Source organism: Papaver somniferum, unplaced genomic scaffold (assembly GCF_003573695.1).
Source record: "Papaver somniferum cultivar HN1 unplaced genomic scaffold, ASM357369v1 unplaced-scaffold_7, whole genome shotgun sequence".
Classification (NCBI taxonomy): domain Eukaryota; kingdom Viridiplantae; phylum Streptophyta; class Magnoliopsida; order Ranunculales; family Papaveraceae; genus Papaver; species Papaver somniferum.
The window spans coordinates 138,526-152,229 of NW_020649859.1; the positions used below are offsets into that span (position 1 = coordinate 138,526).

Sequence of the window (13,704 nt, forward strand, 5' to 3'; positions counted from 1 at the left end):
CAGATGCATGCCATAATGGAACACATAACTTCACAAACATTATTTTCGGTTCATATCAGGTATATCAGCTCTCTTCTTTCTCATTACCTGCTCCAAATAAATCAGTTTGGTAAGAAATTTCATTTGTAACAAATTAAACCCAACACATTGGATACGAAGGATACTTTTTAATAGGACACAATACCAAATAAGCTCACATTATTAAATATTTTGGATCACACTGGTCTATGGCCATTGTTGTCACAAGGTGACCGCACAAAAGTGGTCCTTCAATAACTTTAGAGTAGTTCTCTTAGGAACATGACCTAATCCTTCCTCATTTAAGCTCTCTGACTCAGGCCAGATACCTACAATTTCAAGTATAAAACTCAAATTCTCATTCTCAACTCATAAAATTTCAAGGGCTAGTACATACTACAACTCAATAGGCTGCAAATTAATCAGGCAAACATTATAAAATCATGACTGACTTGCGAGTTACAAACTCTATTATCATGACAGACTTGCGCGAGTTACAAACTCTTACGATTTATGATTTTTAGACTAATTCTTTATATATATCCACAGGTTTCTTTGCAGTTTATGCAGGTATATAAATGTCACAAAATGCATTCCTGGTCAAATTTAATCATTTTATAAGATTGCAGAGCTTACTCCACAACTTCTAAATATTTACCTCGTCAAAATGGAGAAACATGTGGACGATGAGATAGATGAACAGAAAGATCCTTCCAACCTGATATCAAACAAACTTGCTAGAGTCAAATATCGATCATACCACTACAAATATCTTTATGATAACTGCAAACTGAGGTATAAAAACTTCAAAGGCCGCATATACTTGCATCCGTCATTATGAGATGGAAAGGAAATTGATGTCAAGCAATGTGAGGGAACACCCACCAACTTCAATACTAGAACTTAAAGTTTAGGTTTTATATGCAATTAGAAAAACATTTCGTAAACTCTATACAGAATAACCGCATTAAAAGCATAGTATTCCCTAAGAGGGTAAAGAGTACCAGCCAAGACAGGAACATAGCTATGCGATTAAACATGTAGAGTTTAGAGCCCTTTTGTCCAGCCAAATCCAAGTACCTGACAAATTTGGTTGACAAGGCAACAATAAATTGGTGAACATAATCATTGTAAAAGTGAAGCATACAAAGTTAGGTTATTGAAATTTACCATCTTAAATTGACTAATGGAGTCGTGCATTCTGAAAATAGAACCATCAATATGTATATTTGTCCTTCGCCACTTATAAGTGAGAGAAGGATCGAAAACATGGAATGTCAACGATCACGTCAGGTTAGGATTTAATTTCCATGAGTTGGTTATACAACGCAGCACCGACTTTGAGGGACGCCCAAGAATGAGTAGTATGGAGTTGGTTAATCCTACTTTTAAAAGAAAAAGTAAGGGATTAGTAAATACAATTACTCTGCTAAAGATACATATAAATCGAGTGCAAATCAAGATTACCCCGGAGATGTTTTGAATCAACCATGTGCCTGCAAAAAATAACACACCTTTTTCCCTCTTCCTTTATCCGGGCTTGGGACCGGCATTGCAATTGCAATGGCGGAGTTAAAAAGGGTGTGATCAACAAACACAATAACAATAAAGAAACTACATTCCGTAATTAAAATAAGAGCACAAACACTGTCTTTCAGAAAGAAAAAAGGCCGCACGGAACAACTATGCCAAAATGCATTTGCTTCAGAGAAATACATGCACTGTCACACATGTAGCTAAACAAGCAAGAACTAAACCATAAGAGATTTTCTCCACGAATACAGTTAAGCATGTAACTTAAGGATCTCAGAAAGAGAAATTAGCCACATCATATTCATTTAGGTGATGGATGGTGCCATGCCATTTCTTGTGCTACTCTAGGTACAACATTTAACCTCTTGACCCTTGGCCCAATGGGAAAATATGTCAACATTTCGGGAGGTTTACTCGAGGATGACTTCATCCCAGCTTGAGGATCAACAACAGGCTTTGGTATAAGGCGAGTTGCTTAAGTAGAGTTTTCACCTTTATTCATCTACAACAAATGAGTTAAACTTCCATCAACAAGGTATTATGAGGTTAAACAACTACGATATTAAAATGCTTCTAAGGACAATAGTTGTTACAATATTCTTTCACACACATGACTTACATCAGTATACTCTGAATCTTCTCCAACAGAGGCCTCCCAACTGGCTTTGTGATTGGCATCACGTGGTTTTTCCATGTACTCCATGGCATACCCGACTGCTTCATTCACGAGGTTGTCCTCCTGGATAGACCCTTCAATGTACCTTGCCCTGTATCAGTTTGTACTCATCAGAAAAAAGAATTTTATAAAAAATAACAAACATCACATAAGCAAGGGAAAATTCATGCTAAGAACTCCTGCATAACACTTTCAATCGTTAACTCTACTTAATTGTTACATGCTCAGAACTCTGAATCACCGAATATCAACAACAAATGCAAAGATTTTTTTCTCTCCTAATGATATTAGAAACAGACCCAAATTTTTGAATAATTGAATATCAACAATCTAATTCTCAAACCCCTAATTGAAATAGCATAACAAACCTAATTAAAAACTTTGAACGAAAATTAAGAACCCTAATTCTTAGATAACAGATCGAACAAAACAAGGATATAATCACAAATACTCAAACATCAACTAATAAAAACACTAAACTTGAACCAAAGCGTATAGATATGTAAGAAATAACTTACATTTTTGAGCAAATCGGAGTTAGGGTTCAGAGAAATTAGGTCTGTGAATAATGAAGAAATTAGGTTGGAGACGAAGATGAGGTTTTTTTAAAGAGGATTTGAGAAAGATTTGGGTTTTTAGTTTGAGGAATTGACAAAGACGAGAGGGTTTTTTTTTCTTCTTCGTTACAGGTTTTGAGAGTGACGATAGGATTTGGATTTGATAAAGTGAAAGGAGTTAGCGATAAGAGAAAAAGAATAAAGAGAAGAGGATAAGGAAGAAGGATAACGAAGTGAAAAGTGAAGGAAAGGTTTAACGGCTGAGATTTGTCCATCAAAAAACATGGACGATTGACATTTTGTTGATGTTCTCATACGGATTGAGGGGGAGTGTGTGAGAAGCATGTGTGTTCTTTCGAGAATTACGTGTTTTTTTGACCTGAGTTTCTCGTTCGAATGACCTATAGACGAAATATATGAGACTTAAACATCACAGGTTAAAATATTACTACAGTTAAACCTAAGTTTCTCGTTCGGATGAACTGCAGACGAAATATATCAGACTTAAACATCACGGGTTAAAAGATTACTACAGTTAGACCTAAGTTTCTCGTTCGGATGAACTGCAGACGAATTATATCAGACTTAAACATCACTGGTAAAAAGATTACAACAGTTAGACCTAAGTTTCTCGTTCGGATGAACTGAAGACGAAATATATCAGACTTAGACATCACAGGTTGAAAGATTACTACAGTTAGACCTAAGTTTCTCGTTCGGATGAACTGAAGACGAAGTATATTAGACTTAAACATCACATGTTAAAAGATTACTACAGTTAGACTTGAGTTTCTCGTTCGGATGAACTGCAGACGAAATATATCAGACTTAAACATCACGGGTTAAAAGATTACTAAAGTTAGACTTGAGTTTCTCGTTCGGATGAACTGGAGACGAAATATATCAAACTTAAACATCACGGGTTAAAAGATTACTACAGTTAGACATGAGTTTCTCGTTAGGATGAACTGAAGACGAAGTATATTAGACTTAAACATCACGGGTTAAAATATTACTACAGTTAGACTTGAGTTTCTCGTTCGGATGAACTGGAGATGAAATATATCAACTTAAACATCACGGCTTAAAATATTACTACAGTTAGACCTTAGTTTCTCGTTCGGATGAACTGGAGACGAAATATATCAGACTTAAACATCACGGGTTAAAAGATTACTACAGTTAGACATGAGTTTCTCGTTAGGATGAACTGAAGATGAAGTATATAGACTTAAACATCACGGGTTAAAAGATTACTACAATTAGACTTGATTTTCTCGTTCGGATGAACTGGAGACGAAATATATCAAACTTAAACATCACGGGTTAAAAGATTACTACAGTTAGACATGAGTTTCTCGTTAGGATGAACTGAAGACGAAGTATATTAGACTTTAACATCACAGGTTAAAAGATTACTACAGTTAGACTTGAGTTTCTCGTTCGGATGAACTGGAGACGAAACATATCAAACTTAAACATCACGGGTTAAAAGATTACTATAGTTAGACATGAGTTTCTCGTTAGGATGAACTGAACACGAAGTATATTAGATTTAAACATCACAGGTTAAAAGATTACTACAGTTAGACTTGAGTTTCTCGTTCGGATGAACTAGAGACGAAATATATCAAACTTAAACATCACGGGTTGAAAGATTACTACAGTTAGACATGAGTTTCTCGTTAGGATGAACTGATGACGAAGTATATTAGACTTAAACATCACGTGTTAAAAGATTACTACAGTTAGACTTGAGTTTCTCGTTCGGATGAACTGGAGATGAAATATATCAACTTAAACATCACGGGTTAAAAGATTACTACAGCTAGACATGAGTTTCTCATTAAGATGAACTGAAGACGAAGTATATTAGACTTAAACATCACAGGTTAAAAGATTACTACAGTTAGACTTGAGTTTCTCGTTCGGATGAACTGCAGAAGAAATATATCATACTTAAACATCACGGGTTAAAAGATTACTAAAGTTAGACCTAAGTTTCTCGTTCAGATGAACTGGAGACGAAATATATCAAACTTAAACATCACGGGTTAAAAGATTACTACAGTTAGACATGAGTTTCTCGTTAGGATGAACTGAAGACGAAGTATATTAGACTTAAACATCACGGGTTAAAAGATTACTACAGTTAGACTTTAGTTTCTCGTTCGGATGAACTGGAGACGAAATATATCAACTTAAACATCACGGCTTAAAAGATTACTACAGTTAGACCTAAGTTTCTCGTTCGGATGAACTGGAGACGAAATATATCAGACTTAAACATCACAGGTTAAAAGATTACTATAGTTAGACTTAAGTTTCTCGGTCGGATGAACTGAAGACGAAGTATATCGGACTTAAACATCACAGGTTAAAAGATTACTACAGTTAAACATGAGTTTCTCGTTCGGATGAACTGAAGACGACATATATTAGACTTAAACATCACAAGACAAAATATTACTACAGTTAGACATGAGTTTCTCGTTAGGATGAACTGAAGACGAAGTATATCGGACTTAAACATCACAAGTTAAAATATTACTACAGTTAAACATGAGTTTCTCGTTCGGATGAACTGGAGACGAAGTATATTAGACTTAAATATCACAAGATAAAAGATTACTATAGTTAGACATGAGTTTCGCGTTAGGATGAACTGAAGACGAAGTATATTAGACTTAAACATCACAGGTTAAAATATTACTACAGTTATACTTGAGTTTCTCGTTCGGATGAACTGCGGACGAAATATATCAGACTTAAACATCAATTTTGTGCTCATGTATCGTCTAGTCATCACATTCGTTGCCAAAGAAAGTCAGTGTCCCAGTTGTAATCGTATACCATGGATATCTTTGGAGATCATGCGGTACACTACGCTAAGGATGTGGGTCCCAAATTTAGGCATGATATGGTTAGAGATGTCTTAGCGGATATATGTTAATTATAAAGCTGGTGTGACTGCGAGGAAGGAAGTATCTTTGGGTTTCTTGTCGGATACTGAAAATGGTTTGAAACCAGCTGATATTCTTGTATAAATATTCAAAAAGGCGTGGGAGCGCAGATTGTCGCTAGACTCGGCCAACAGGGTAATTTTTTAAGAAATTATTATTATTATTATTTTTTAATCTTATAATAATAATATATATATTTTTTAATCTTATTATAATTATTATTATTTTGTTTGCTTTAAATTATACTTCTTTAATAATAATAATATTATTATTTTTTTATATATATATATTTTTTAAAGGAAGATCGCACTTTGGGCATTCTCCGAAAATTGATTTTTTAAGAAAATTTTATATATATATTCTTTTTTTTCCAAAATTAAAAAAAAAATATATAAAGAAAAGAAAATTGTGCTAAAACGTTTTTAGCCACAGGATTTAGTTGACTATGACTTAATCATGCGTGGAAACAAACGTGTCAAACGTGCAAGTACTGATAGAGAAAATTGTTAGGTTTTGCTGTTTATTCAGACTTCAATTTTTGTTTTGGTATAATAATCATAGAAACACTGTTAGAGCCCTTAGCATTGAAATGGTTAATGATTTGACTAATCGCCACAAATTACAACCCTTAATGCTGCTTTCAGTTTTTCTTTTAGCTTTTTGTTTGTACATACAAACTATTGAGTTCAAATCTGCATTCCATTTTGCTTATCCAAGTATGTGTAAAGTGCTAATTGAGAGCCAAACATTCATATTAAGGCTTATTATGTACTTATGTTGTTTATTAGTAAGGGTTACATTATGCAGGGACTGGAGGGCAGAATGTTTCATGGAGAACCCCTTGCAGCAGACGAGAGGAGAGTGCAGATTGAAACCATCTTGGATGAGACTTGTGCTGTATATGATGCACCGCAGGGGGATGATTAATTACATGACTTTGAAGGACTTTTTAGGTATATCTGGATGGTTAGTATGGCCTTTAAAACGGCTGGAATTTGTGGATGAATGAATATGTTGTGGATGATGGTATCTTTTTGAGCAGTTTAAGTTACATGCGTAACGGTGTGGAGAAAATCACTTTTGGTTTTAGTTCTTGGTTGTTTTGAGAACTTAGTGCAGCTTTCGTTACATGTGTAACTTCGTGGAGCAAGTTACTTTTTAGTATAGTTTTTTGTTTTGTGAACTTAGTGCTGATGTGCATCTTCTTTTGATAGTAAGTTCTAAAAATACTTGTACTCTTATAATTACTAAGAAATATAATGTCTTTTTGTTTCTCAAACTGTTATTCATGTCCTATTACCATCTAATATTTGTTACACTCTTATCATATCATTGCTTCTCTTTCATTTCCTTTTTTATCTCTTTCATTTCAGAGGTTGTACTAAAGAGAAAATGAGCCAAGCCAAGGCCATGCTTACAAGATTTACAAGTATAGATGAGACTGCAGTAAACTTCACAACCAAAGACTGCAGAAAAAATGACTCCAAAACAACCCAAAAGTGAAAACAAAATATTGCCGAAACAGTGCTGTAGAAATAGTGCAAAAGATTTGCATACCTCAATACACTTGACAAACAAAGGAAACAAAACATTTCCAACTGCAAGATACTACAGAGAAATACACAAAAAGTTGAAAACTCATACATAGACTAGGCACTTGAGAAATCATCTTGCAGAACACCAAAACTGCAGACAACAAAAAGATGAAATTTATTATAGAAGTTTATGTAGTTTCTGTACATAGACAAGGAAGTTCACATACACCAAAAAAAATTCAGAGGAAATGTACACAAAACTTTCATATCTTGATGTTGTAAAAGATATGAAAGAGGCTAGCAATGATAGACAATATTGAATGAACTTGGCGTGATTCGAACACACATCTTCTGATGGGAGGTCACATGTGCTACCATTGCACTACAAGTTAGGTATTTGAGCACACAAAGACTGGAAATTTTGTTTAAAAAGTCAAATATCCAGGAAATCTAAGAAATCCCCGCACAAAACAGTCAGAATAAGTCCAAACTTAAGTCTAAGTTTTGATCACGTAAGTATTTTATAGTGTGCATTATCTAAGTAGTTTTATTAAAGTTATATTGTAACCTAACTCTAAGTTGATGACCCACCGGCAATGGTCCAGGTACAAACATAGTCTGTCAAGAATAGGATAACCCTGTCACCGAGAGTACCTTTCTTGAATGGGCAACGACACCTGTGGCAGCTGCACTCACAGTTCTGAGAAGAGCCATTTATGGCTTCCCTTGCAGCCAGCTGCTGCCACTGCTTGTCCCTATAAAGGTTTGCAGATCAAAAATGCATAAGCTATTAGTGCATCCATGAATATTTGGAATGGAAAATATAATAAAGACCTCAGCATAGTGAATGCCAGATAAGCAGTTTAAAAATGGGAAATAGAATAAAGACCTCATCATCGAAATGCTAAACCGCTAAACAAAATAAATAAATAAAGGCGTACAACTTTCAAAAAAATATTCAACTTGCAGGTTACCAAGAAACTTCAGTCAACCAACATGTAATACTCGCCCTCGCCTGCTTCTCCAACTATGGAAATATCACCTGGAACTGAAAGGGAATTTAAAGTGAGCAAGCGTGCCCAGTGGATACTCATAAAGTCCAGAATTAATTTTTAAAACATTTCTAACAACGATAACCTTGTGCCGAAAAATAAGCTTACTGACAGAAATTTAAACATTGGGCAAACATGTATATATTGCGACTTTCTCTATTAATAAAATTAATAAATACTACCAGCAAAGGCCAGGCCTCGGCACCATTCCATACCGGAAAACATGGTGAAGTCCCCATAGCATAATAAGATTATATATCGGGATCACTGGATCCCGTAATATCGAGGAAATACCAATACATACGCTCAAACAATTGTGAATTCCATTCCCACACACAACAAGCATCAATAAATATACATACTCCTTTCTAATCAATGGAGAGAAATAATTGGACAGGAACTTTTCAAAGAGTTTTAAGTTCAAACATCGACTAACAGATATGAATGACTTCCATAAATAAATTACCCAAACAATAAGAAATGCACAACCATGATTGCAATAAAATTTCATAAGTTCCCACCTTAATTTTGCTACGCAAACCTTAAGCTCTTTGATCTGCTTGGTAGTTTGAAGTTGTCGAAATCACAGAGAAGCTAAACTAAAGATAAAACAAGAGTCAAGTCAACTTACAAAATTCTCAAAATATTCTACACCAACCAATTTGACTATAACTTTCTGGCTGCACAATGGTTTTCGACAAATGATACCTTTGGTATAATTGGCGCGAGCAATAAACTCTACAAGGTAAACCTAAAGCTAATAGGAACGTAAGATGGTCGAAATTTCTGGTTAAGTATGGAAATCGAAAATTATCCTAATTCACTAATTTTCATACATATTTCTTTCCCAAACTAAAGAAAATTACGTAGTTTCCATCGTTCCATCAACAAGAATCGATTAGCTTATCTAACTGGCCTAATAGTAAAAATTTCCTCAAATAAAAACTAATCACTACTCAAATATTAATAAGTAAAATAGATAAATCTGAGCAATGAAAGAAAGTCAATTATTACTTTAAGGAAATCCCGATCCTAACCTGCCCTTACTTTTTCTTCTTCCTCTAACAATTCTACTCTTCCCCTTTCTTATCTTATCTTTCTTTGTCCTCTCTCTAGCTATCTATACTTGACTGAAAACTCAAAGCACCTTATTCATCTAATTGGGGTCACTTGAGGTGTCGTTCGATCTAGCTAGTGAATACAAAGCTTATCTACAGTATCATGTCTAAACAACCTAATTCTAGTTGGTTTGTTGTCATTGCAAACTGTCTACACTTCCTGCCATAAGCCACTAAAACCCACTTAACTACCCCCGCTAAAATACCCAGGTCCAAATCAATACCTAGTCAGTAAATGATGTTAACAAAATAAAAATAATAATAATTAATAATGAAAAAAAATAAAAAAAATGTGAGATAAATTAATAGTATGGCATCGAAACTGTTGATCACTACAGTACCGCCTGGAGGTATAGCAACTTTTAAAAGTGCAATTTCCAATCCAATCATTTAGGGAAGACTGGAGTTTCATAGGAAAACAACCTGATATAAAAATACAAAGGCCTAAGTAGTCACCAGAAACAACTAGAGCTGTACTTATTCAGAGTTGGACAGCCAAGACGAACTAACTCACCTCATTTAACCGAGCAATAGTCCGTCCTAATGGAATAGTTCCAAGAAGCTCATCCACCACCGCTAAATCTAACAAGCACCACCAACATCATGTCTGCCGTCCTCTACCTACAGCACAACCGAGTCATTGATCTTGAAACCAACAAAGCACATCAGCTGTGACATATGCCTCAGTAACCACAACACCATCACAAAGATCGAAATTTTAGTCTGCTTCACTAACCTGAATCTTGCAGGCCATCGTAATTAACACAGTTGTAATGCAGGATAAGCCCTGTATCAACATTTAACATACCACTGAGTCATCTTACAGGAAATAACATAAATGGGTAGCAAGTACTCATCAAATAAGACAACTAGCTAGGGAACCATTCAACATTCAGTGTTACCCTCGACTACTGCAGCTCTGTGTATGCATATAATTGCATATATTACAGTAATAACATCAGGTTTGTTTCAATAGTCCATGGTGATGTTTTTATTAAAGATCAGTAAGCTAAATCTTATTCATCATTGCATCCACATCTATAAACTTCTTGGACAAATAACTTTCAACATAATAAATCTATATGGACATCAACTTAGTTCTACTAAACATGCAATTGATTGAAGAACAGATTATAGCAAACTTCATCTCCAAAAATAATTTATCTATTTCTGCATCTCATACTGTAATCAATCTAAACTAAAAGAACCCACATCAAAAAATCAGTTTTGTAATCAATCTAAACATTCAAAATACCCTATAATTTCACCCTAATCTTTCACCCAATTTTATATAACTAAATTATCAAACGATTCTGAAGATATAGATAACTAAATCACTTACCTCTTCAAGAAAAAGACGACCAACGAAATTATCATCAGCAGAATCAACTCTGAACCATCTTCAACGTTCCCACAAAAAAATCAATTTATCATCAGCAAAATCCATCAACTCTGAACCATCTTCTTCATCGATTTAGGTCAAACCGATGGACATAATTAACAGAATATATAACCTAGCTAAAATTGAAACTCAGATTCAGTTTTGGTGAATCGGCTAACCTCACTTAGAAATTTTTACACTCCCAGAGAGGGTTAATGGCGGCACCCACGAAGAAGAAGGGAGAAGGAGATTTTTCTCTTGTGTTGTGTCGACTAAATCAAGAGAAAAGGGTTAGAATTTGTCCAAGTCAAACTTCCTACTAGGTCACGAATTGTTGACTTGGTCTTGAATTCAGTTTTCTAATATTAAGAAAGATAAAAATAAAAATAGATTTTCATTTTTAGAAATTAAATTAAATTGTTAGTTTTTATAAATGTTGGGAAAGTTGTGACAATCAAAATCCTAAGAGTGGTTGATTTGGGTGGAATTATAAGTTTAGATTATAATTGTGATTGTTTGGATAATTATCAACAAATATTATTGTGACTAGTAAATTTTTTTTAATATTCTTATTTATTATCACGAATACAAAATTTGTCACAGTTATAACTGTTGCAAGAATTATCACAGGCGTATCAGTGACTGAAAAATAAACTGTGACAAGTTGCACTGTGAGAAAATCCTGGTTTTGGTGTAGTGTAGGACAAGTTTGGGAAAAGAAATAGAAAGAGAGAGAAAGTGAGCTTAGGTTTCAAGTAGAATTGTTGTAATACTCGAATCATTCTTGTAAACATTCTTAATCCTTGGTTAATAAAACAAAAATTCATAATGATCACATAGAGATTGAATCAGTTATTGTGGAGTGTACTTGTAAGATTTCTTCCAACTATATATATATAGGATTATCATGCCATAGGATTATAATGCCGGGAAAAGCAAAACATTTTCCTCATATACTCTTCATCTTTAGAAGTTTCAACTAATTCATCACAAATCTCAACAATAACTTTTTTTTTTGAAACACCGTTAGAGGCATTGCATCAAATACCCAATTATGGATTGTTGCATTATTTTCTTTGCAACAAGTCTGTTTGTTTGGTAAGGTCATTCATATAAAAATGTTTACTTCTGGCATTCAATATTATAAAATACCCAATTTTTTATTATGTCATATCTGCAAGTCAGAGTTCAGACGGACAGTTCCTGAATATTGAAAGCATGAATTGAACCATCTATATAGATGGTACCATCTAGGTAAACATATTCATGAATTACAAGTCAGAGCAAAGTTTCTTCAACTACCCATAAATTTAGCCTCTCAAAAAAGTCATGTCCATCAAAGTTGAGATAGTGGGTGCAAAGCTAGTAGCACCAATCTACAATTGCGATGAACCAAAACCCGTTCATAATACATTTATCTCTCTTGCTGTCTTTGACAAGATAGTGGAAGATGATTACGCATCGTTCCTATATGTGTATAAACCACCAAACCCATCAAATATGTTATTAGAACACGGTCTCCGGAAGGCTCTAGTCGAATACCCAGAATGGGCAGGCAGGTTTTCTGCAAGTGATAAAGGTGAGGAACGTGTGATACTACTAAATTACGAAGGTATGATATTCATCGAAGCAACAGCTGATTGCACTCTCGATGAGGTTATTCCATTCAACCTGGCTAACTTATCGAGTTTAAACCCAAGTGAAAGAGTAATAAATGAATTGGCTCTAGTTCAGCTCACTAGCTAGATTCACTTGTGGTTCATTAGTTGTGTTCTTTTCGGGAAACCATATGGTGGCTGATGGAGCTGGTGCAAGTCAAAAACGTTGAGGTTGCACGAGATCCTCCTATAATCTCTTACGACCACAAAAACGTTGAGGTTGCAAAGAGGGTGATCAATCATAATGAGCTGATGGATGAACTACTTCCTTACTCGGCAGATGATGTGGTTCATCATAAAGCACATTTCACACCCGAATTTATTGCCGAGCTTAAGAGTAAGGCTAACTCTTCAGTTCCAGATATCGTTGATGGAAAACGTAGGCCTTATTCCACCTTTGAAAGCTTGGTAGCTCATCTATGGAGAACCATGGCTAAGGTCCGAGGACCTACAGATCTCCAGACAACCAAAGTAAAGATCTCCGTGAACGGACGAAGAAGGTTGAGACCTTGTGTTCCAGATGAGTACTTCGGTAATTTGATTCTTGCAGCGTTTCCTCAATCTCGAGTGAACGAACTTTTGCAGAAATCCTTGAGCCACGCCACCGAGGTAATTCATGATGCTGTAGCGAAGTTGAACTCGGATTACTTCAAATCTATTATAGACTTCGCGAAAAATAATATGCGGAATGAGGATTTGATATTAGATGAACAGGGATGGAAAGTCCCAACTGTGTGGCCCAATTTGGAGGTCGATAGCTGGCTTGGATTTCCATTCGACACGGTTGATTTCGGTTTTGGAAAGCCTTATATTTTCATGCCATCGTTTGGACCTTGGGAGGGTGTGGTGTATTTAGTTCCTTCAATGGATGGTGATGGAAGCATAGATGTCTACATAACTTTGTTCGAGCAATATCTAAATCTGTTCGAAGAAATTTGTTTCTGCGTAAACTAATTAAGATATAGACTTGTCTAAACTTGCCATCTGTGAGAGCAGAATCAGTAGATGATTAATTCTATACCATGAGAATTTTTTATTATTTTTTTTAACAGAATTTGTACGAGGGGATAACCCAGATTTGATGTACTTCGATTTATTTTACAAATCATGTTGGTCATCCTATAACATATTTATCGTATACACAATGCCATCCTTCTTAAATATATTTCTATAGAGAAAGCAAAATCTATAAAAGAGCATCACTCCATATATG

The 13,704-nt window shown here is 34.9% G+C and overlaps 2 protein-coding genes across 2 annotated transcripts; both read left to right on the forward strand.

Moving 5' to 3' along the window:
* The first annotated feature begins 12,162 nt into the window (after positions 1–12,162).
* LOC113343872 (agmatine hydroxycinnamoyltransferase 1-like) lies at positions 12,163–12,579 on the forward strand. Its single transcript, XM_026587974.1, has one exon. The coding sequence runs from the start codon at positions 12,163–12,165 to the stop codon at positions 12,577–12,579; it is 417 nt and encodes a 138-aa protein (XP_026443759.1).
* Positions 12,580–12,632: 53 nt separating this feature from the next.
* On the forward strand, positions 12,633–13,445 carry LOC113343874 (putrescine hydroxycinnamoyltransferase 3-like). The gene has a single exon (XM_026587975.1). It carries the CDS (start codon positions 12,633–12,635, stop codon positions 13,443–13,445), a length of 813 nt encoding a protein of 270 aa, XP_026443760.1.
* The last annotated feature ends 259 nt before the right edge of the window (positions 13,446–13,704 follow it).